This window comes from Dendrobates tinctorius, unplaced genomic scaffold (genome assembly GCF_039654945.1).
Source record: "Dendrobates tinctorius isolate UK_male_01 unplaced genomic scaffold, ASM3965494v1 ptg000086l, whole genome shotgun sequence".
Taxonomy (NCBI): domain Eukaryota; kingdom Metazoa; phylum Chordata; class Amphibia; order Anura; family Dendrobatidae; genus Dendrobates; species Dendrobates tinctorius.
This window is the reverse complement of record NW_027361754.1, coordinates 20,554,095-20,579,329: the sequence shown is the minus strand read 5'-3', so window position 1 is coordinate 20,579,329 and position 25,235 is coordinate 20,554,095. Positions and strand designations below refer to the sequence as shown.

The 25,235-nt window shown below is 44.6% G+C and overlaps 1 protein-coding gene across 1 annotated transcript in view; it reads left to right on the top strand.

The window, feature by feature from the left end:
• The window catches only part of PPP2R1B (protein phosphatase 2 scaffold subunit Abeta), a 53,072-nt gene extending 29,556 nt beyond the window's left edge, over positions 1–23,516 (top strand). Inside the window, exons 4-15 of the mRNA XM_073585137.1 lie at positions 3,124–3,356; positions 7,219–7,366; positions 7,623–7,778; positions 9,247–9,361; positions 16,492–16,562; positions 17,434–17,568; positions 17,662–17,835; positions 17,910–17,970; positions 18,562–18,716; positions 18,816–18,958; positions 20,827–20,918; positions 22,179–23,516. Coding sequence (XP_073441238.1) covers positions 3,124–3,356; positions 7,219–7,366; positions 7,623–7,778; positions 9,247–9,361; positions 16,492–16,562; positions 17,434–17,568; positions 17,662–17,835; positions 17,910–17,970; positions 18,562–18,716; positions 18,816–18,958; positions 20,827–20,918; positions 22,179–22,195 — 1,500 coding nt within the window. The 3' untranslated portion in view covers positions 22,196–23,516. The remainder of the gene's footprint in view (positions 1–3,123; positions 3,357–7,218; positions 7,367–7,622; positions 7,779–9,246; positions 9,362–16,491; positions 16,563–17,433; positions 17,569–17,661; positions 17,836–17,909; positions 17,971–18,561; positions 18,717–18,815; positions 18,959–20,826; positions 20,919–22,178) is intronic.
• Positions 23,517–25,235: the final 1,719 nt, after the last annotated feature.

The following is a 25,235-nucleotide window of genomic DNA, read 5'->3' as shown; positions in this document are numbered from 1 at the left end:
TTGTAACAATATAAGCATTGCAGATTATTGTCCACCTGCTGGCCTGTGTATGTGTAAAGGGATGGCATTGATGGGGGGCCTCCGGTGTAACCCCATTGGTATTCCATCCCACGATTGCAGTGTAGCTGGAACATACTGCTTAAGTGCTGCTGTCAGCAATTGTTAGTTGCATCTAAAGAGTTAAACAGCAACTACTAGACCTGAGGTTTTCCATTCGCCCACATCCGTCCTGTGCTTATATGGCTTGTCACCATTGGTTCACTTTTCTTTGCATAGATGGGCCGTTTTATAGCTTTAGTTCATACACCGTCTGCGGCCATGTTTGAATTCGTCCTTTGCTCTTGTGTTTTTTTTTTTTTTCTCTACTCTAGTTCTTCATGGCCTTAACTCCATCAAACATGAAAGTTGTTAATAGACTTCTGCCTCGTCCTGCTTTGTCCTCCATTGGCTCCAGCTACAAAGCTCGCATCTGGCTCCCCACTTCCCTGTCAATCTACTCTGTGCGTCAGCAAGTAAAGCTGCCAAAGTCTTAGATGTCTTCTGAGCCTTTTCCGCCTTCTGGAGCGAAAGGCTTGCGAGCAGTGCTGGCATTGAGACATTAGGTGCCATCTGGGGGGCCCTACTCTCCTGGCTCCCGGCCCACACTTGCGTTCAGTTTGGCAGCTCTGAAATATTTCTCTCTACGTCACCGGCTCAGTTGAAAGTAATTTATGTATGTCGGTAGCAGATGTGGCAGGAACATAACAGGCAGCTCCAGGTGGTCCTATAAGTGTACACATAATAAGCTTATGGTGCAGCGGGATTAGTAGTCATCGACGGCTGCTCAGACTGTGCGCGTCGGAGGAAAGTTCTTGTAATCCGCACACAGTGACACTGCACCTAATTGGCCACACCGCATTCTCCACGTGAGTCCTCGCGCTCCTGACCTGCATCTTAGATAGGATTTTCTCATTTGCTGGCGGATTATCGCTCAGCGGTTTTCAGATCCTAGGATCAGACTAGAACCTATACTAGAAGTCACTGAGCACACACAGATACGAATTAAAAAGTCGCAAGCACTTGGGAAAAAAAATGCCCTAAAGAGCTGAGTTTTAAAACGGGTATTGCAATCTCGGCTATTCTGTATAAACAATCGCTTATTGATCAACCAACATGGACCCCCACTAATCCTGAGAATGATGGGCCGAAGAGCTGCGTCCCTTTCACGAGTGGGGCTCACAGTTCACCTGTGCAGGAAAACGCAGCTGGCCCCAAACACTTAAATGGAGACATGTTTCACTGATTGACTAGGAATGCCCCTATGAAGGGGGCCCACCTCTGTAGCCCTTCATTCTCCAGATCAGCGGTTTTACTCACCCTCCTCCCACCATCCATCATTATGGGGTTATCCTCACTTCTGCATTGTGAGATAAGTGACCGATGGTCTGTCCTAGCCATTGTCTTCACCTCCTGAGAAGGGATTGCCCTCACTGTGGCTATATACATTAGATGTGTCTGCAGAGCATTGTTTGGCCTGACTTTTTCAATGTAGATGGTCGGCGACGTTGCTTCATGTCCGAACGGGGTCAGAGACTGGTTTGATCTTGAGCCATGTGCAGACATGGGTCATATGATTTCTGCCCCGGCAGCACTGCTTTCTGCATGGTGAATGGTGCTGCCCGGCCTCCTGGTTAAAATTCCCATGTTTGATACCTTGGTCTTATAATAAATTTATTTCTGCCCTTGTGGAGTAATCGATAAGACTGGACCACCATGTAATGTGTATGGGGCTGTTGCGACAGATGACTAATGCTTGATTTCAGCATGTGTGATCCTCTGTTCTCTCTTTTATCAAAGAAGACACATTATAGAGAAGCTGTCGCCACCCCCACCCCCCCTATACTCGTTAGGTGGACATCACCAGGCCTATTGATTGTGGCGGGACCTGCTGACCATATAATGTAAAAATTCTCCAAATCGGTATTTAGAACCTAGCTGCGGTACACATTCCACCTTATGTTGCATTACAGCAGCGACTCATATACATGTATTGAAAAGAACAGAGAACCTGAGTCTAAGCTAATTTACAAAAAAATAGTAGATTTTATTTAGAGGATTAAAGGACATAACTAGTCATATGCAAAAAAAACACTAAATTAGTTAAGATGAGCAGATACAAATATGACAAAATGTAAACATCAGTTAGTGACTTGATCCCATTATCGTAGCATGAAAACCCTGCTTCCACATTCATACATTTCGGGTATAAAGTATTAGTGCCTCAATATAAAATATGAAATATACGGTATATGCCTCAGTATGTAGTATACTTCAACCGGTGAAAAAGCCCCATAACAGGTGGTTCCAAAAACGGAATATAAATTGGCATAATGCTCTGTTTCCCCAAATGCTTGCTGCTAAAGTGTAACACCCTGGACCAGCGTACTTTTACATTGGTCCTATACAATTTGTTAATGCAGACCATACTCATAGGGAAGCCATAGGGTTAATAAGGAGCAGATGTGGCAACAAAGTAAATAATTTGAGAAAAGTAATTCAATGTTTACCCGTCATGTTGAAACGTGGAGGCAGGAGACCGGATCCCTGACGTACGTTTCGGTACAAGTTCCTTCCTCGGGGGGGGCGTGGCTTAACACGTCCCGTGTCCCCATATTTATTTCCGGATCAGCTGATCATGTGGTCTCGTTAGATGGACATCACCAGGCCGATTGATTGTGGCGGGACCTGCTGACCATGTAATGTGTATTGAATTAAGGGAGGGGGGGTCCCGATACTTGCCCCCAAAGACACATGTTGAGGAAGGTTGGGCATGCTGGATTCAATATACCTGATCTGAATTGCATAAGTGTCTGGAATCTGCTTCCTATTAAATGACATGGTGCACTGAGCATGTACATGTGGGTAAGGCAGGAATAGCCGGCAGCAGCTGCTATGGCCACTGAGTTGTATCTGCTTTATCCTTTAATTAGAACGGTCAGTGATGCGGTCGGCTGCTATTTTGCAGTGCCTGTGTCTTGCTGGTCATTGTATATGGCACCTTGTGATAATTTCGATAGATGGCCTTTGGGGCAGTAATAATTGTGTGATTAGTATCTGATTTATCGGTGTCTCCTGTGTTCGCAGCCGCCCCTGGAAAGCCTGGCCACCGTTGAAGAGACCGTGGTTCGTGACAAAGCGGTGGAATCCTTGAGGAAAATCTCTCATGAACACTCTCCTGTCGACCTTGAAGCTCACTTTGTGCCACTGGTGAAACGTCTTGCCAGCGGTGACTGGTTCACTTCTCGCACGTCGGCATGTGGCCTCTTCAGCGTGTGTTACCCGAGAGTGTCTAGTACTGTGAAGGCGGAGATCCGGCAGTAAGTGTCCTCACTGCGCCGCAGAAATCACGCACACAAGCCTCACTGTCGAGAGTTGCGCGGGAAATAGACCTGATTATTAGGAGGGGCTTAACCTTAACAACCGCCGATACGCCTTTTAACGGCGGTAATTAAGGGTACTTAAACCACAGCGCCGCTAATTCACGGCGCTGTGGAGTAAGTAAATAGCGCCCCCCAGTGTCGGATTTTCTCCGGGGTCTCGGCTGCAGGGGGTAGCTGAGACCCCAGAGAACATGGGTCGGTTTTTACCGACCCCGCTTTTGCGATCACCGTTATTAACCCTATAACGGCGACTGCAAAAAAGCCGCGATTTTGCATTTAATTTCTCTTTCCTCTGTTGTCATCGCACATCAGAGGGGAGAGAAATAAGGTCCCCGATCTCACCCCCCCCCGGTACCTCCCGGTGGTCCTCTGTTCCCTCCCGGTGATCCTGGGTCCCTGCGGCTTCCTCCGGTGGGCGCCGCCATCTTGGATCCGGAGAAAATGGCGGACGCATGCGTAGTGCGCCCTCCGGGAATCTGCAGGCTCCGGCTGGCAGATTTCATTCATTTTGATCACTATGATAAACTATCATAGTGATCAAAATAAAAAAAATAGTAAATAGCCCCCCCCCCCTTATCACCCCCTTAGATAGGCAAACATAATGAAATAAAGAAAATATTTTTTTTTTCTTCATTTCTCCATTAGGGCTAGGGTCAGGGTTTGGGTTAGGGTTGGAATTAGGGTTAGGGCTAGGGTTAGAATTAGGGTTAGGGCAAGTTAGGATTAGGGTTGGGATTAGGGTTAGGGGTGTGTTGGGGTTGGAGCAAGAATTGAAGGGTTTCCACTATTTACCAACTTTGGGGATGTAATTTCTCCTGTTACCCTTGGGAAAATAAAAAAAATTGGGGGCTAAAAAAAAATCACTTTTGTGGAAAAAGACTTTTTTTATTTTCACGGCTCTGCGTTTATTAACTTCTGTGAAGCACTTGGGGGTTCAAAGTGCTCACCACATATCTAGATAAGCTCCTTCTGGGGTCTAGTTTCCAAAATGGGGTCACTTGTGGGGGGTTTATACTGTTTAGGCACATCAGGGGCTCTGCAAACACAACATGACGCCCGCAAACCATTCCATCAAAGTCTGCATTCCAAAATGGTGTTCCCTTTCGAGCTCTCCCATGCACCCAAACAATGGTTCCCCCCACATATGGGGTATCATCGTACTCAGGACAAATTGCACAACAACTTTTGTGGTCCAATTTCTCCTGTTACCCTTGATAAAATAAAACATAGCGGGCTAAAAAATCATTTTAAAAAGTGATTTTTTTATTTTCACTGCTCTGCGTTATAAACTTCTGTGAAGCACTTGGGGGGTTCAAAGTGCTCACCACATATCTAGATAAGTTCCTTCAGGGGTCTAGTTTCCAAAATGGTGTCACTTGTGGGGTTTTTTCACTGTTTAGGCACATCGGGGGCTCTCCAAAAGCGACATGGCGTCCAATCTTAATTCCAGCCAATTCTGCATTGAAAAAGTCAAACGGTACTCCTTCCCTTCTGAGCTCTGCCGTGCGCCCATACAGTGGTTTACCCCCACATATGGGGTATCAGCGTACTCAGGACAAATCGCACAACAACTGTGGGGGTTTGATTTCTCCTGTTACCTTTGTAAAAATAAAAATTTTGGCGAAAAGATCATTTTTGTGGAACAAATTTTTTTTATTTTCACGGCTCTACGTTATAAACTTCTGTGAAGCACTTGAAGGTTCAAAGTGCGCACCACACATCTAGATAAGTTCCTTAAGGGGTCTAGTTTCCAAAATTTAGTCACTTGTTGGGGGTTTCCACTGTTTAGGAACTTTAGGGGCTCTCCGAACGCAACATGGCATCCGATCTCAATTGCAGCCAACTCTGCGTTGAAAAAGTCAAACGGCGCTCCTTCCCTTGTGAGCTCTGCCGTGCGCTGAAAGTGGTTTACCCCCACATATGGGGTATTGGCGTATTCAGAAGAAATTGCACAACAAATTTTGTGGTTTATTTTCTCTTTTACCACTTGCGGAAATAAAAAAAATTGGTTCTGAATTAAATTTTTTGCAAAAAAAGTTAAATGTTAATTTTTTCCTTCCACATTGCTTTAGTTCTGTGAAGCACGTTAAGGGTTAATAAACTTCTTGAATGTGGTTTTGAGCACCTTGAGGGGTCTAGTTTTTAGAACGGTGTCACTTTTGGGTATTTTCTGTCATGTACACCCTTCAAAATGACTTTAAATATGATGTGGTCCCTAAAAAAAAAAAAAAAATGATTTTGTAAATTTTGTTGTAAAAATGAGAAATCGCTGGTCAACTTTTAACCCTTATAACTTCCTAACAAAAAAAATTGTTTCCAAAATTGTGCTGATGTAAAGTAGACATGTGGGAAATGTTATTTATTAAGAAATTTATGTGACACATCTCTCTGATTTAAGGGCATAAAAATTTAAAGTTTTAAAATTGCAAAATTTTCAAAATTTTCGGCATATTTCCTTTTTTTTCATAAATAAACACAAGGCATATCGAAGAAATTTTACCACTAACATGAAGTACAATACCGTATTTTTCGCTTTATAAGATGCTCCGGATTATAAGACGCACCACAAATTTTGAGGAGAAAAATAAGAAAAAAATATTTTTTAATAAAATGATGGTGCCTCTTATAATCCTTGCATCTTATTGCTTACCGGGGTTGGTGGCTGCGGTGTAGCGGGGTCCCAGGCTCGCTGCTGGAGGAGGCAGCTGTGGAGTGATGCTGCAGGCCGCATTCAGGGATGAGGGGGGGCTCCGATGTGTGCTGTTGCTGCTGCAGGGTCTTGTGCTGCTGCCTGGTTTCTCCGCTTGTCCGGCGGTTGCTGGCCGGTGCTGCGGGTGTTTCCGGTGAGCAGTGGTGCGGCGTTGTGTGCCTGTCGATGCCTGGGGCTCTGCCGACATTGTGCGACAGGCCAGAGCCCCAGCATTTCCTCGGCTCCCTGTGTGTGCGCGCTGTGGTGCCGGTAAAAAGAAATGGCCGCCGGCGCGTGCGCAGATGAGATCTCGGGACCCAGTTCTCGAGAGATGAGATCTGAAATCTCATCTCTCGAGAGCTGGGTCCCGAGATCCCATCTGCGCATGCGCGGCGGCATTTTTTTTACCGGCACCACCGCGCGCACACAGGGAACCCAGGGAAAATGGCCACCGGCACGTGCGCAGATGGGATCTCGAGACCCTGCTCTCGAGAGATGAGATTTCAGATCTCATCTCTCGAGAACTGGGTCCCGAGATCCCATCTGCGCACGCGACGTCGGCCATTTTTTTACCGGCACACAGGGAACCGAGGAAATGCCAGGGCTCTGGCCTGTCGCACAATGTCGGCAGAGCCCCGGGCATCGACGGGCACACAACGCGGCACCGTAGATACCCGCAGCACTGGCCAGCAACCGCCAGATGCCCCCGATCACAGCCTAGGTAAGGCATGTCCGCTTTGTAAGACACCCCCCCCGTTTTCCCCCTAAATTTGGGGGAATAAAAGTGCGTCTTACAAAGCGGAAAATACGGTATGTCACGAAAAAACAGTCTCAGAATCAGCGGGATCCGTTAAAGCGTTCCAGAGTTATAACCTCATAAAGTGACAGTGGTCAGAATTGTAAAAATTGGCCCGGTCATTTAGCTGTAAAATGGCTCTGTCACTAAGGGGTTAATAATGAACAGAAGTCTTTAGAATGGAAGGAAACATATATGAAGTGAAAGGACAGGTATTTATATATTATGTTTTTTTCAGTTTAATGATCCCGCATAGGTCATTCAGTATAGCTTGCTCTTCCTGTAGAAATATTAATGTTTTTTTTTTTTTATAGACATTTCCGCAACTTGTGCTCTGATGACACTCCGATGGTCCGCCGCGCTGCCGCTTCCAAGCTTGGGGAGTTTGCTAAAGTACTTGAACTGGAGTATGTGAAAAATGACATTATTCCTCTGTTTACAAACCTGGCTTCAGACGAGCAGGTAGGCGAGCGATGGGTATGGGCTGAATGATCTGCCGAGTGCATTCTAATGTTGACTCGCATGGCCGAGTGTGATCCGAATATCTGATCAAACACGGCTATGCTGCAAGAGTCTGCACAAGGGAAAAATTGGACATGTTCACGGCCCATAGAATAACATTGGTCCTAGTGCAATCTGGTGTTTTGTCAGATCTCACTCTGACCAAAACTACAGTCATCTGGACGTGCCTTAAAGGTAAGTTTCTCTATCCCTGTAGGACTCTGTCCGCTTGCTGGCAGTGGAAGCCTGTGTCAGCATCGCCCAGCTGCTCCCTGAAGAAGATCTTGAAGCCCTGGTGATGCCTACCCTCCGCCAAGCTACGGAGGACAAATCCTGGCGCGTCCGCTATATGGTAGCTGACAAGTTTTCTGAGGTAAACCTCCCGATGATGCACATGATTTTCTTGAATTCATTTTCTCATTGAAAGTAGAAATATCTGTTCTGAGAAAAAGCACAAGAAGTATCCGTAGATGAGATTGTAAGCTTTTTCTCAAATACATTATACCCTATTATGCATGCAGTAAGATATCCTGTGTATACTGCAGATCTGCTAAAGCAAGAGGCCATAGCTGTTTATAAAGGGTTAATTTGCTAATAGGAGGACACTACTGCTTGTAAAGGGTTAGTCAGGTGCAGGTATATAATTCAGAGAAGGCTGTAGGATTTACTTCTGCTGTATAATATACAGTGTTTAGTCTTATTTTGTCACATCAATAACTACATTTTGCATAAAGTTTAGACTCTCCTGCGTTTGAGCGCCGACTTCTCCTGACTAGGGCAGACATCAATCTTCTCTTAAAGAGCCAGAGCTTTGTCACTAAATTAATGAGGAAATGTTTTCATTTTCCTATGAAGATTCTGGGGAAAAATGCTTTTTATTTTGATGACTGAAGTTTCTTCAGTACTGGAGCCGATATCACTTTGTGTGCAAAAGTGCCGCCTGCCTTTTTTAAAGTAGAGAGTAGCACAGGGAGAATGTTGTGTCTCCACCAGTGCTGCCTGCGCCTCATTTCCACCTGCGCTGCCTATGTCATTTAATTGCTCAGTCCGCGCTGTATACACCATATTTTGCAGATTATAAGACGCACCCCAAGTTTTGAGAAGAAAAATAGGAAAAAAGCTTTTTTTAATAAAATGGTGGAGCCTCTTATAATCCATGCGGCTTATTGCTTACCGGGGGTGGTGGCTGTGATGAAGCGAGGTCCCAGGGTCGCTGCTGGAGGAGGCAGGAGTGACAAGTTATGGCAAGCTGGGATGAGGAGTTTTCCGATGTGCGCCGCTGCAGGTAAAAATGGCTGCGGGGGGGCTCCGTCAGCATTTTGTGAAAGCCTGGAGCCCCTGCATATCCATTACTGCGATGTGGTGGCCTCCGGGAAAATGGCCGCCGGGGGCAACGCATGCTCAGATTGAGAATCCCGGGTGCCGAGATTTTGTCTCACAAGATCTCAATCTGAGTATGTGCTGCCCCCAGCGGCCATTTTCCCGGAGGCCATCACATGGCAGTAGTGGGTATGCGGGGGCTCTGGGCTTTCATAAAATCCAGGCGGAGCCCCCCCGCACCACAGAGTATCGCAGCCATTTTCACCCGCAGAGGCTCACATCGGAACACCACCTCATTGCGGCCTGCAACAACGAGCCACTCTTTCCTCCTCCAGCAGTGGCCGGCATTATAAGACGCATCCCCATTTTCCCCCAAAATTTTTTGGGAAAAAAGTGCAAGTTATAATCCGAAAAATACGGCATATGATATGTCATTTCTAACATAAAGGTAATATTTGCAGGATAAACTTGATGAACAAAATTCAAGTAGTGAAATTAATATGTACTATGTCTTATTTAAGCTTCAAAAAGCAGTCGGTCCAGAGATCACCAAGAACGACCTGGTGCCGGCTTTCCAGAACCTGCTGAAAGATTGTGAAGCTGAGGTCCGGGCTGCGGGGGCCCACAAAGTAAAAGGTGAGGATGATAATAGACTTGTATCAGGCTAACAAATGTTAAGTTACCAATAACTTATTGATTACTGGGACCTCAGACGCAGAAGGGAACGGCCTGAATGGAGCAGAAGTTGAGGATTTGTCCCCCTGTGTGCTTTTCATTGTCTACAGCGTTGGCAGACCCCCGTACTCTTATCAAGAATTAATAGGGCAGAGGTGTGCATACGTTGCAGAGCCCCCTTCTTTTGGGATCGTGGGTCTATTTAATGATATTCAGGCATTTTTTTTAACACTATTTTATTTTATGTAATGAATAGTGTTGAGCGATACCAGCCGATACTGAAAAATATCGTATCGGAATGGATCGGCCGATCTAAAAAAAAGTATCGGGTATCGCCGATTCCGATACCGGAAGTCTCATTCAAGTCTATGGGACTTCCGATATCGGAATAAGAAAAACTCTTTTCTGTCCTTGTACAGCCTCTCGGGGGTGTGTACGGACCTTCCAGGGGTCTGTGCCGACTGCCGGGGGTCTGTGCCGACTGCCGGGGGTCTGTACCGGCCTGCCGGGGGGCTGTGCCGACTGTCCGGGGGTCTGTGCAGGCATCGTCCGATGGGACTACAAGTCCCATCGGGCTATGCCTGCTACCATGACGGTGATTGACACACTAGCCAATGATGGGACAGTAGTAGTCCCATCATCCGGCTAATGTGTTGAATGTAAAAAAAAACAAAAAACAAAAAACAAACCATACATACTTCATACATACTACATATATACATACTACATATATACATACTACATATATACATACTACATATATACTACATATATGCATACTACATACATACTACATATATACATACTACATATATACATACTTACTACATTTTTTTATATACATACTACATACTACATATATACATACTACTTATATACATACTATATATATATATATATATACTACATATATACATATTATATATATATATAACTACATACATACTACATACATACTACATATATACATACTACATACATACTACATATATACATACTACATATATACATACTACATATATACTATATACATACTACATATATACTACATTCATACGACATACATATATACTACATTCATACGACATACATATATACTACATTCATACGACATACATATATACTACATACATACGACATACATATATACTACATACATACAACATACATACTACATACAATACATTCATACAATACATACATATAGACATACAGTACATACAACATAGAGTACATACTCACCATTACTTGTCACTTTGATCCCCGAAGCCAGTGTCATCTAAGGAAAAATATGAAAATAACAAACCACCAAATACTCCCTGATCCGCAGAAATCCACGAGTGAGTGTCCCACGCTGATCTTCCGTGGAGAGCAGCAGCATCAGCTGATGCGACCGCTCTCTACGGGGCTCAGGAATCCAGTGTCGGGAGGTAGGTATCCTTCCGCACTGTATTCCTCCGCCACTGTAAAAAAATAGTCCCTGGTCTCACTTTATGGCAAATGCTGCGTGGGAACTTTTTCACACAGCAATGCCAAAAGTGAGACTAGGGACTATTTTTTTACAGTGCGGAAGGATACCTACCTCCCGACACTGGATTCCTTGAGCCCCTAGAGAGCGGTCGCATCAGCTAATGCTGCTGCTCTCCACAGGAGATCGGCGTGGGACACGCGTGGATTTCTGCGGATCAGGGAGTATATGGCTTGTTTGTTATTTTCATATTTTTCCTTAGATGACACTGGCGTCGGGGAACAATGTGACAAGTAAGGGTGAGTATGTTCTCTATGTTATATGTACTGTATGTCTATGTATGTATTGTATGCAGTATGTATGTATTGTCTGTATGTTGTATGTATGCAGTATGTAGTATGTATGTATGTTGCATGAATGTAGTATATATGTAGCATGTATGTAGTATGTATGTATATGAATGTAGTATATATGCAGCATGTATGTAGTATGAATGTAGTATATATGAAGCATGTATGTAGTATGAATGTAGTATGTATGTTGTATGCAGTATGTATGTTGTATGAATGTAGTATATATGAAACATGTACCGTATATACTCGAATATAAGTCGAGATAATAAGGTTAATAAGTGGCTCAGGAATTTGTGTAGGAAGGAGGGGTTTGGGTTCCTGCAGAACTGGGCCGACTTCTCAGTTGGCTACAGGGTCTACGCTAGGGACGGGCTGCACCTCAATGGGGAGGGTGCAGCTGTGCTGGGGGAGAAAATGGCTAGAAGGTTGGAGGAGTGTTTAAACTAGGGACGGGGGGGGGGGGGGGGGTATTCCCTTTATAGGAGGGGAAGACAGTGCAGATAGAGACCTGGGCACAAATAATGAAATTGGGGGTGGAGGTGGCATGGGGGGTGGGGTTAGAACAGTTAATAATTTAAGAAAGAATAGAGGTACAGAGAGATACATAAAGTGCATGTATACTATGCCAGAAGTCTTGCCAACAAAATGGAGGAATTGGAGTTAATGTTGTTGGAACATAATTATGACATGGTGGGGATATCTGAGACATGGCTGGATGAGAGCCATGACTGGGCGGTTAATTTACAGGGCTATAGTCTGTTCAGAAATGACCGAACAAATAAGCGAGGTGGAGGCGTGTGTTTATATGTAAAATCATCCTTAAAAACCATCCTTCGTGATAATATATATGAATCTAATGAAAATGTAGAGTCCCTGTGGGTAGAGATAAGGGGAGGGGGGAAAAATAATAAATTACTGATAGGGGTTTGTTATAAATCTCCAAAAATAATGGAAGCTACAGAGAATAGATGAAGCTGCGACTCAAGGAGAAGTCATTATTATGGGGGACTTCAACTACCCTGAAATACATTGGGGAACCGAAACCTGCAGTTCCAGCAAAGGTAATAGGTTTCTGACAACGATGAGAGACAATTACCTTTCACAACTGGTTCAGGACCCAACAAGAGGGGGGGCACTGCTAGACCTAATATTAAACAGGCCAGACCGCATATCAAATGTAAGGGTTGAGGGTCACTTGGGTAATAGTGATCGCAAATTAATAAGTTTTCATGTATCCTTTAATAAGATGTGTAGTAGAGGGGTTACAAGGACACTAAACTTCAGGAAGGCAAATTTCCAACGGATGAGAGATGATCTTGGTGCAATTAACTGGGACGATATCCTGAGACATAAAAATACACAAAGAAAATGGGAGACGTTTATTAGCATCCTGAATAGGACCTGTGCACAATATATACCGTATGGGAATAAACATGCGAGAAATAGGAGGAAACCACTATGGCTAAATAGAGCTGTAAGGGGCGCAATAAGAGATAAAAATAAAGCATTTAGAGAATTAAAGCAAGTAGGTAGTGATGAGGCATTAAATAAATACAGAAGATTAAATAAATTCTGTAAAAAGCAAATCAAGACAGCAAAGATTGAGACAGAGAGACTCATTGCCAGAGAAAGTAAAAATAATCCCAAAATATTCTTTAACTACATAAATAGTAAGAAGCTAAAAAATGATAGTGTTGGTCCCCTTAAAAATAGTCTGGGTGAAATGGTGGATGAGGATGAGGAAAAAGCCAATGTGCTAAATGACTTTTTTTCAACAGTATTTACACAAGAAAATCCCATGACGGATAACATGATCAGGGATAAAAATTCTCCATTAAATGTCACCTGCTTAACCCAGCAGGAAGTACGGCGGCGTCTACAAATCACTAAAATTGACAAATCCCCAGGCCCGGATGGGATACACCCCCGAGTACTGCAGGAATTAAGCACAGTCATAGATAGACCACTATTTTTAATCTTTAAAGATTCCATAATAACAGGGTCTGTACCACAGGACTGGCGTATAGCAAATGTGGTGCCAATATTCAAAAAGGGGACAAAAACTGAACTTGGAAATTATAGGCCAGTAAGTTTAACCTCAACTGTGGGTAAAATCCTGGAGGGTTTTCTAAGAGATACTATACTGGAGTATCTGGAGAAGAATAACCTTATGACCCAATATCAACATGGGTTTACAAGAGACCGTTCCTGTCAGACTAATCTGATAAGCTTTTATGAAGAGGTAAGTTCCGGACTGGACCAAGGGAATGCAGTGGACGTGGTGTACATGGACTTTTCAAAAGCTTTTGATACGGTGCCACACAAAAGGTTGATACATAAAATGAGAACAATGGGGATAGGGGAAAATATGTGTAAGTGGGTTAAGAGCTGGCTCAGGGATAGGAAACAAAGGGTGGTTATTAATGGAGCACACTCGGACTGGGTCACGGTTAGCAGTGGGGTACCACAGGGGTCAGTTTTGGGCCCGCTTCTTTTTAACATTTATTAATGACCTTGTAGGGGGCATAGAGAGTAGAATTTCAATATTTGCAGATGACACTAAACTCTGCAGGGTAATTAATACAGAGGAGGACAATTTTATATTACAGGAGGATTTATGTAAACTAGAAGCTTGGGCTGATAAATGGCAAATGAGCTTTAATGGGGATAAATGTAAGGTCATGCACTTGGGTAGAACGAACAAGTTGTATAATTATGTGCTTAATTGTAAAACACTGGGCAAAACAGTCACTGAAAAAGACCTGGGTGTATGGGTGGACGACAAACTCACATTTAGTGGCCAGAGTCAAGCAGCTGCTGCAAAGGCAAATAAAATAATGGGATGCATTAAAAGAGGCATAGATGCTCATGAGGAGAACATAATTTTACCTCTATATAAGTCACTAGTGCGACCACACTTAGAATACTGTGTACAGTTCTGGTCTCCGGTGTATAAGAAAGACATAGCTGAACTGGAGCGGGTGCAGAGAAGTGCGACCAAGGTTATTAGGGAAGTAGGGGGTCTGCAATACCAAGACAGGTTATTACACTTGGGGTTATTTAGTTTGGAGAATCGAAGGCTTAGGGGTGATCTTATTACAATGTATAAATATATGTGGGGACAATACAAAGACCTTTCTAATGATCTTTTTACTCTTAGACCTGTGACGGGGACAAGGGGGCATCCTCTACGTCTGGAGGAAAGAAGATTTAAGCATACTCACAGACGCGGATTCTTTACTGTAAGAGCAGTGAGACTATGGAACTCTCTGCCATATGATGTTGTAATGAGTGATTCACTACTAAAGTTTAAGTATAATATTACAGGGTATATACACTAGTCTCCTTAATATTGCGTTGATCCAGGGAGCTAGTCTGATTGCCGTATGTGGAGTCGGGAAGGAATTTTTTCCCCCAATGTGAAGCTTACTGTTGCCACATGGGTTTTTTTTGCCTTCCTCTGGATCAACATGTTAGGGCAAGTTAGGATAGGATATGGGTTGAACTAGATGGACTTAAAGTCTCCCTTCAACCTTAATAACTATGTTACTATGAGATTTTCAGCCCAAAAAATTGGGCTGAAAGTCCCCCTCTCGTCTTATATTCGAGTCATATACAAAGGGGGTCAGAGGGGGAGGGGGGGCGGGGGTGTCAGGTCATACTTACCCGCCCTGACGCTGTGTCTTGAGCCCCCAGCTTCTCCCCGTGCTCTCTCTTCCTGCCTTCAGCGGTCACGTGGTGCCGCTCATTAAAACTCATGAATATGCGCATATTAATGAGCGGTATCACAAGACTGCTGAATGCAGGAAGAGAGAGCGCGGAGAAGCTGGGGACTCAAGCGACAGCGTCAGGACGGGTAAGTATAGCGATACTTACCTGTCCTGCGTCCATGGCTGCTTGCTGCTGTCTGTCATCGGTCAGTGACTTCAGACAGCAGAGGGCGCGGTGACGTGGTTAGTGCGCGCCGCGCCCCCTGCAGTCTGAACGTCACTGACTGATGACGTGCAGATAGCGGTGAGCAGCCATGGACGCAGGACAGGTGAGAATCTGACACCCAGCGACGGAGAGGTGAGTATGTCATTTTTTTAATTTTTACATGCAGCAGCAGCATGGGGGCAGCATATGAGGGAACAATCTATGGAGCTATTTATGGGGGGCAGCATATGAGGGAACAATCTATGGAGCTATTTATGGGGGCAGCATATGGGGGAACAATCTATGGAGCTTCTTGTGGGGCAGCATATGGGGGAACAATCTATGGAGCTTCTTCTGAGGACACCATATGGGGGAATAATCTATGGAGCATTTCCCACCCTAGACTTATACTCGAGTCAATAAGTTCTCCCAGTTTTTTGTGGCAAAATTAGGGGGGTCGACTTATACTCGGATCGACTTATACTCGAGTATATACGGTATGTATGTTGTATGAATGTAGTATATATGTAGCATGTATGTAGTATATATGTATGTTGTATGAATGTAGTATATATGAAGCATGTATGTAGTATGTATGTTGTATGTAGTATATATGTAGTATGTAGTATATATGAATGTAGTATATATGTAGCATGTATGTAGTATATATGTATGTTGTATATATGTAGCATGTATGTGTGCTGTATGTATGTATGTTGTATTTTTTTTTTTACATTCAACACATTAGCCGGATGATGGGACTACTACTGTCCCATCATTGGCTAATGTGTCAATCACTGTCAGTGTAGCAGGCAGACTTGTAGCCCCATCGGACGATGCCTGCACACACACACAAGACCCCCGAGAGGCCTGCACAGACAGCCGGCACAGGCACCCAGCAGGCCCGTACAGACCCACGACAGTCGGCACAGACCCCCCGCAGTCGGCACAGACCGCGCATCATGATGATGTCATTTCAGCAGCCAAACACAGCCATGCCAATAGTTAACATGCCTAACAGGATGTGCCCACATTTCTGAGGATTCCCATTGGCTGAATCAAATCGAGCAGGCTGATAGCTTTATGGGAACTTCCGATTCCGGTATCTGATACGAAAAAAGTATCGGAAGTCAGTATCGGAATTCCGATACAGCTAATATCGGCCGATACCCGATACTTGCGGTATCGGAAAGCTCAACACTAGTAATGAATGATGTGGCCAATTTAGGAGAAAAACACCATTTTTAAATAGCTAAGCCTGTATTCACTTTAGTGTTGTAGCTTCCTTTTTGCAAGAATTTGGCTCTGTTCTTGAATTTGCTTTGATGAAATTGATTTATTTTTTTCATGTTAAGAATTTTGTGAGAACCTGCCTGTTGACGGGAGAGAGGCCGTAATCATGAACCACATTTTGCCCTATGTAAAGGTAAGAATTATTAACATACTCTTAATAAAGGAGGTGCTTCATTACCAGACAACCCCAGATTAATCAGTTCAGGACCTTGATTAAAAAAAATCCTTTACTTGCCCACCTGCAGTGACGCCGTTCCTGTGATGTCTGCATCAAGTGCATACCGCAGCCAGTGAGCGGACGCTAGTCCGCTTCAGCCTTTACTATTTCATCAGAGCGGATGTTCATCCTGATGGAATATTGATGAGCTGCGGCCACTCATTTGTTGCAGCTGTCATGTGACACAGCAATGTCATGGCACTGCCAGGAACAGCAGCATGACCACCAGTAAGTGGCGGTCAGGTAACTGGTGATCATGACTGCTTCACGGCTGGACGCAGGGGCTTGGCGCAGGGGCAGATTGCGATGGTATAATTTTTTTTTTGCAGAGTAGCTTCACATTGATGTCTAGTGGAAAGCTGGGACATCACATGCGCATTGTAAGCGGCTCTGTTTTTTCTTTCGATGGCACTCATCCCATCATGTCTCCTGTACTGATGTATAGTCTACAGTCCTGGCATATAGACACTTCTCATATTGAATTATACGGACAGCAGGACTTTTTCACCAGATGGTCAGAATGGGTTAAATAATACCAGTACTCACTGTTTTCTACCATTCACACTGCGGCGCCACCCAGTTGGCGATTTTTACTTCCTGCTTTATAATGATTTCCTGACTTGTGACCACTGCAGCTAGTTGCTGACCACTGTGGATTTTACCTTTTATAATGGGGCAAAATTTTCATCACAATCCTTATAATTCCCGCAAAATTAAAATTCTGTTACGTGCGGACGTCCTGTAAGCTCGCACATGGCACAAGACATTTTCTTTTTTTTCTCTTCAGGAACTGGTATCGGACTCCAATCAACACGTGAAATCTGCCCTGGCCTCAGTAATCATGGGGTTATCCACAATTTTAGGCAAAGAGAACACCATAGAGCACCTTCTACCTCTCTTCTTGGCGCAGCTGAAAGATGAGGTGATGTGGATAAATGATGATCATACGTGATCATTGTCTATTTCCGTGAAAACGTGCACATCCTGAAATGTTCGTTGAATTTTTTTTCTCCAGTGTCCTGAAGTGCGGCTGAACATCATATCTAACCTAGACTGTGTCAATGAGGTGATTGGCATTCGCCAGCTTTCTCAGTCCCTGCTGCCGGCTATTGTGGAGCTGGCAGAAGATACCAAGTGGAGAGTGAGACTGGCAATCATCGAATACATGCCTCTGCTGGCTGGGCAGCTGGTAAGTGATACTATTACTGACGCTTGTCAGGGTCTATTTTCCTGTATTGAGCATTACTCCTCCTGTCTTCATAGGGTGTAGAGTTTTTCGATGAAAAGCTGAATTCTCTGTGCATGGCTTGGCTTGTTGACCACGGTAAGTGCTACGAGCGAGCCAAAGATAATGGTATTAATTATGTCTCGGTCTGGGTTCCTGTGGTGGCTTTTATCAGTCAGCAATTCTCTTATCATAATTAGGCATAGCAGGAACTGCCGCTGATATCACAGCGTTAGTTTGGATTGCACAAAAGCACATTGATTTTGGCAGATTTCTCTCGATTTACGCCGTATGGCTGCTGGAGATTTTCAGTAATGGTTGGAGACGTCCACTTCTATAATGTAGTGCTGAATTATTCAACTTAATAAATAAACCAAGGTGCAGAGTTCTTCCGGTAAATCCCCACGTCTGGCACTGCAAGGCGCCTATCATAGGCACCAGATTTTCTTTACTTAATTTCATTTGGTATTTATTAGAGCAGTTCGATTCCCAGGAATATTATGCACAGGGCCTGGGCAGTAATCTGTGGCTGCAATCTTCCTCCTACCTGGTTCATACTCATAGGACAACACTAGCATACGGGAAAACAAGGGATTAACGGTCTGTAGCCTGCACAGGACACATTTATGAGGTCCAATAATGCAGGCGTGAAATGCTGAGCAAATCATAATGTCCGCAACTTGTTTTCAGTCTATGCAATCAGAGAAGCTGCCACCAACAATTTAATGAAGCTGGTAGAAAAGTTTGGAGCAGAGTGGGCCCAAAATACCATTGTCCCGAAGGTCCTGGCCATGGCTAACGATCCCAACTACCTGCATCGAATGACGACTCTGTTCTGCGTTAACGTAAGTGTTCGGCTGCTGATGTTGCCGTCGCGGGATTAGGGGCAGTGTTAGTGGGAAGTCTTTATTTCATTTGTTTTGTTTTTTTCCTTCTACATACAGGCCCTTTCTGAAGCTTGCGGGAAGGAAATCACCACTAAACTGATGCTGCCTATTGTACTAAAGATGGCAGCCGATCAAGTGGCGAATGTCCGATTCAACGTAGCCAAATCACTACAAAGGATAGGGCCAGTCCTGGATAGCAAGTGCGTGTTTCCCCTACATACAGGGGGTCCTCATATGGGAATTATGCATCAGTCAATTCTGTAGTCTAAAACTAGTGTTAAAAAAAAAAAAAAAGTCAAAAATTTGGTTTCTCTATTTTTTATTCATTCTTAGAACGAATTATGGAATCAATAATAAGCCTGAGCCTATGACTTTCTATTGAATCTGTGCTCTGTTTTGTGCACTCTTGAGTTGCTCGCTCCTCAGAGGTGTTTTCAGCGATCCGTTGGGATGGGGGCTGTATCTCCGTACTGGGACCTACCTTGACCTGCAGTCAATTAAAGGGTCTAAAATATTTTTTAAAAAGTACTTTTTCAAGAGTCATTACTAATCTCACCATTGTCTTAGTTCAGGTTGATCCTGTGTTTCCCATCACTTAGGCTAGTTTCACATTTGCGTTTGGAGGCACAGTGGACGCTCGCAGTGAAGGTCCGCCCCCTGCCGCGCTTCCTCCGTCAGCTCCGCCTATGGGTGCATGCCACGGCATGCGGCCTGCGTTCCCTATCTTTAGCATTGGGTACGCAGGCCGTGCGCAGGTATGCTTTTGCCGCCGCATGTGTCCTTTTGACAGTGCGCCGACCGCACCAAAATGGAACACATTGCATAGGCGTAGGTGTGGCAGGGGGCGGAGCTTCACGACGAGCGTCCGCTGCGCCTCCAAACGCAAATGTGAAACCAGCCTTAGCACTTGGGGAACGTCATGACTGGGCTCCTAAAATGCTCATTTTAATATCAGGCAGTAAAGCAATCCCTAAGGACTTTACAGCAATTCTTACGTTTTCAAAGAATATACACCGGCCCCATCCGCTCTAAGATCTATTTAATGCTGTATGCAATTTCATAGATCTGCTTTAAAGGCTTTGGATACTTTTTTGTATTTTTTTCTTTGTTGTAAAATTCTGCAATTTTATAATTAGTCTAAGAAATTCTTACCAGTTTGCTGCCGCAGATCAGTGTAACTCCTTCACATAGCATATTATCCTGCTGTTTTTTACACAGATTCCACTGCAGATTGCTTTTGGCACTGTTGGGTTTGTACTCTCCCCACCTTTCAGTAATGAAGATGGCATCAGATCTTGGGATGAGGCTGGTGTACTTACATTGAAAATCTGTTGAATTGCTGTATAATATTTAAAATGAATGTTTTAGGAGTCCAACTCATTGTAATATTATGAAATTATACAGCAAATGCTTCATAAAGAGTTTCTGTATAAGCTGCTCTCTTCACCTTTGATTGTAAAACTCAGTCCTCAGAGAGGGCAGATCACACAGGTTGCAGTTAAAACATAGGGGATGGTGCACACTGCAATCAACAGACGAGGAGATGGACCACAGACTGCGTACAGAGACGATTGGAACTGTTGGCTTCTTTAGAGGGAAGGAGGGAGGTGGAAAATCTCAAACTTCTTCAGGGAAAAGATTTCTATGAGCTACAAAAGAAACAAATTGCTCCAAAAATAATGCTGCGCTGATCATGAAAGCTAGTGAAGGGAGCAGCAGAATTCAGGGCATCCAGCATCTATTGATGGGAGGGGGTATGTCCACAAGAGAAAAGTGGGAAACTTGGACTAAGTGCAACTGCCTTTTCCATGCCAAACAAGTTTTTTTCTTTTTAATAACTTAAATGCATGTATTTTAGGCTAAATTAATTTTTGCAGTTGGATTTTAATAAACACTTTTGCACCATTTATGCTTCAGCTTTTCCTTATATTGTTGGTTACAAAATGAGTTGGCTGATATTTTGTCAGTGAGCTTGTCCGGTCATGGAGGTTGTAACTTTTAAACTTTTATCTGTCTTGTCTGGGTAAATTGAAGCGAACATTGATTGCTCTCTGTGGTATTATTTCAGTACATTACAATCAGACGTCAAGCCTGTACTTCAGAAACTGGGCCAGGATGAAGATATGGATGTGAAATATTTTGCCCAGGAAGCCATGACTGGTATGGGTTTTTTATGACTTGATTTTATACATTTATACATAATGAGCAAAGTAGTTTTGGCGGCATTTTTTTTACATTTATCTTGAATGTCGATGGAAATGCGGAGCAGTCGTTCCATTCATTGACCCCAAAAAAGTAAGAAACAAAGCACAGTGGCCATCATGTAACTAATCTGCGCTATCTGCACGTATTGTGCATCAGTCCAATATGCATGCATAGTACCTGCTAGTAGAGTTGAGCGACTTTGGTTGGATCGGGTTTCATGAAACAAAATTCGTTTCAGATGAAACTGGTCCGACTAGGGCAAAAAAAGTCGGAGTTTCATCCGAAACCCGACGCCAATGCAAGTCAATGGGAAATAAAAGTCGGCATTGAGCGGATGAATGTCATCCACTCAATGCCAACTTTTATTCCCCATTGACTTGCATTGGGGTCCGGTTTCGGACGAAACTCCGACTTTTTTTGCCTTAGTCGGACCAGTTTCATCCGATTCAAATTTTGTTTCTTGAAACCCGATCCAACCAAAGTCGCTCAACTCTACCTGCTAGTCTTACATGTATTCCGACAGATAACGTCATTGGCACCGATTTGACTCCTTATCTATGAGCGGCATTGGACTGGCTTTATATTTATTGATCAGCCTTTGCAAAGTTCTGATTCTTTGTAACTTGTTCCATGATGTTATTTTGCTTCCTTCTCTCAAAACAGCACTTTCAACATTGTGTTAAACAGCCTGTGCTGTTCTTTTACTTGTGCATGTACATGTGCTTTTACAAGTTGCTTTGATCTGCAGCTGTAGGAAGGATTCCCACTCAAACTGCTTGCTAACAGTGACGAGTGAATGTGCTGGTATAAGGTGCTAACTGAGTGTCTTCAGCATGCTCGAGAAATGTGTTCGAGTCCCCGCGGCTGCATGTCTCGCGGCTGTTCGACACTCGCAACATATGCAGGAATTGCCTAACAGCCGCGAGCCATGCAGACTCGAGAACTCAATCATATCATTTGAACACGCCTAAGCACTCGGATAGCACCTTATCTCAGCATGTTCACTCATGCTCAGTGTTTGAGTACAGATTCTTGTAAAAGAGAACGAACTAGGCAGATAAAACAGCACTCTCAGCTTGGTGTTAGAATGAAGCAAAATAATGTAATGGGGAATAATCAAAGATTCATCAATAGTTACATTTATTCTGATAAGTGGTCCCTGCTCCACAGCTTTTGACATAGTCTTGTTACTTACCCTTTTAATTCTCTCTGCAGTTCTTGCCTTGGCATAAGAAGTTTCAGCCAACCCGTCCCCTCCGTGTATGTTCAGTATGTAGTAGAATGATGTTTTGAACCTGCGGAACAACCATCCAAGACCTCACAGGAACAAATGGCAACTACTGTTGGAAGACCACATTCCCTGCATATGTGCCTCTTCTAAAAGACTTTTTTTTATTATTATTATTATTTTACCTATTTTATTTATGTATTTCCAGTCTCCTTTTTATTTGCAGTACACAGGAGTCTTACTTGTTACTGGTGGTGGTCGGTGTATTATTGGGTATTGGTGTTTTTGGTTAGGGCAGACAGCGCAGTCTTCAGTCAGATGAACACCCAGTCATGAGCTCCTGATTTGTCGGGCATTTCCTTGTTTTAATCTTCTCGAATATATCAGGTGCCACAAATTAATATTTGATTGTGGATTTGCCCATTTTTGGCCTCCATGGTCATTGTGCATAGGTCCATATTGGTGAGGATTTTGTAGAGGGGTGAAGAGATTCTAGAAGTATTGGCGGGTGTGGAGTATTCTGGTCTCTACAAGATTGAGTGAATAAGTGTTATTTATTACGACACAACTCCCACCGATCACCAGAATGGGGGAACTTTTCAGTAGCTCACCTTAAGGGCCAAAACAAGTTGCATAGCGCTGCATCGTGCATGTGCCACCTGCGCAAGACTGCGGCCATCGTGCATACATTCCCTGCTACTTCGGTAGATTTCCCTTGGTCTTCCATAGAAGAACGGAGGATTGAACAGTTTTCTCAGTGTATGTGATATTTGGTGACCCCTTTAACTGTTACAGATTGGATTCCTTTTCACGCTCTATTCTTGCAATATTTCCATATCCGATATTGTATACTTGTACCTAGGGCTTGATATCTGAATGAAGACCCCCCCAAGAAGTGCGCTCTTTCCCTCTTACGTTTTGCTTTCCAATCCTGTCTGTTGCTGCAGGCACTGGAATGACATAGCAATTGTACGGTGGCCAATATTTTTGCATGCCGGGCATGATTAGGGACAGTGCTTATCTACTGACATTTTCTGGACTCGGGCTGTGTCCGTAGCATTCCATCTCTGTGGGTTCTGTTTTCTATTTCATTTTTTTCTAAGCTGGTTGGCTTCGCACCCCAATGCCTGGGTGGGTGGAAGGTGCACTCATTTTAAGATGTCCACCTCATCTGTAAGCTGAGAGTTTGAGTCGAATACAACCTTTTAAACTAAATACAAAAATAACTCCAGTCCCTTACGCTTCAGGACCCTTCTCGAAGGTTAACTATATGACTGTAGAAATTGTCATGTGCTTGATTAAGGAAATAAATGTAACAAATCATGCGCTCGTGTGGACTTATTTTGCTTTGTGTGTAGCGATCACTGCTTTCTAGGGTCCATCACATACTCAAGATGCACTTTAGGCTAGAATCACGGCTACGGTTTTGATGGCAGCCGACGTCTGATGTGATTCTCTTTTTATAGAGGCGATTCAGAAAAAGATTGTTTTCCCTTCACCCATGACAGCACCACATGAGAGAGGGATCCGCCCCGCCAGGACAGGAACCTACTGAGACATAAGGGGCGGCACCTCTCCCCCGCTTCAGTTGGGTTCCTGTCCTGGAAGGAATCCCACTGTGGCGGTGCCTGTCATGGGCGAAGAGAAAGAAGACCCAGGCCCGTCCCGGCGCGGGAAGAACAGGTAGCTTACCTGTAGCGCCGGCCGTCGGGTCCTGGAAGCGCAGTCCCCGGGGTCCCTGGGGCTCCGGGTTCGTGCGGGCGTGGATGGGATCCCGGTGGCTCCGGGAAGCCCCCACCGCGCCGCCCTCCCCTCGCGCACGCCGCATCTCGATCCCCGTGGCAGGGGAGAGACGCTGGCGTCTTCCGGCCGCTGACGTCAGCGGCGCTTGGAATGCTGGGTGCGCCGGCTGACGTCAGCAGAAGGCGACGGTGTAATGGCGCCGGGTGCGACGCCGGCCGGCTTTCTGAAGCGCTGGGCCGGCGGTCGCAGGGGGGAGGGGAGGAAGACGCTCACCAGGCGGAGGCATGCAAATTAAAAGGGGAAGACAGCGGTAGATCGGCGGTGCAAGATGGAGTCCGAGCAGGAACGTTCAGCGTCCCTGCCTCCCTCACAGCCCTCTGGCAGAAAGCATGGAAGCCATTCAAGCAGCAGTCGCCCCAGCCGCAGGTCGGGGCACTCCTCAAGGTCCAAAGAGCGCGGGTCAGGTGCTCCGACGCAGCCTCCAAATCCGGTACCCTTGATTACGGGTGGTGAGTGATCTTCGTGAATGTCAGCAGTATATTAATAGGGAGTTTTTCTATTGTATGCTTCACCCTGTAGGAAAGGCCCAGAAAAGCAGGAAGCAAGAAGAACAATAGGGATTGTGCTATATGTAAATCTCCCCTAGCAAGAGACTGGCAAAAAGATCTCTGTGCTTCGTGCATTCAGCGAACTATGGCGGAGGAAGCGCCTAGTTTCGCAGCCAATCTAATATCTGCCCTCAGGTCAGAAATGGAAGGCTCAATTAAGTCCTTATTGAAAAAAGGGAAAAAAAGCAGGAAGGATTTCCCTAGTTCCCCCTCAGATTCCGCATCAGTATCATCTCAGGCGGAAAAATCATCCTCCTCAGACTCCTCAGATAGTGACACAGGGGGTAAGCCATGTTTCCCTGTAGAAGATACAGATGCCCTCCTAAAGGCCATTAGAACCACAATGGGCCTACAGGAAGAAAGGGCGGCCAAAACCCTAGAGGACGTCATGTTTGGGGGGCTTCAGGAGAGGAAAAAACGAACCTTTCCAGTAAACGCGAAAATCCAGGCGCTTATTGAGAAGGAGTGGAAAAAGCCTGAAAAATCGGGGGCCCTTCCATCCGCTTCTAAGAGGCGATACCCCTTTGAATACAAGGATACGGAAATATGGGACAAAGTCCCAAAAATAGATGCAGCGGTGTCCAGGTCTTCCAAAAGGTCGGCCCTGCCCTTGGAAGACGCAGGGGTTCTTAGAGACCCGCTAGACAAAAAAGCGGACTCATATTTGAGGCACGCATGGGAAGCAACAGCAGG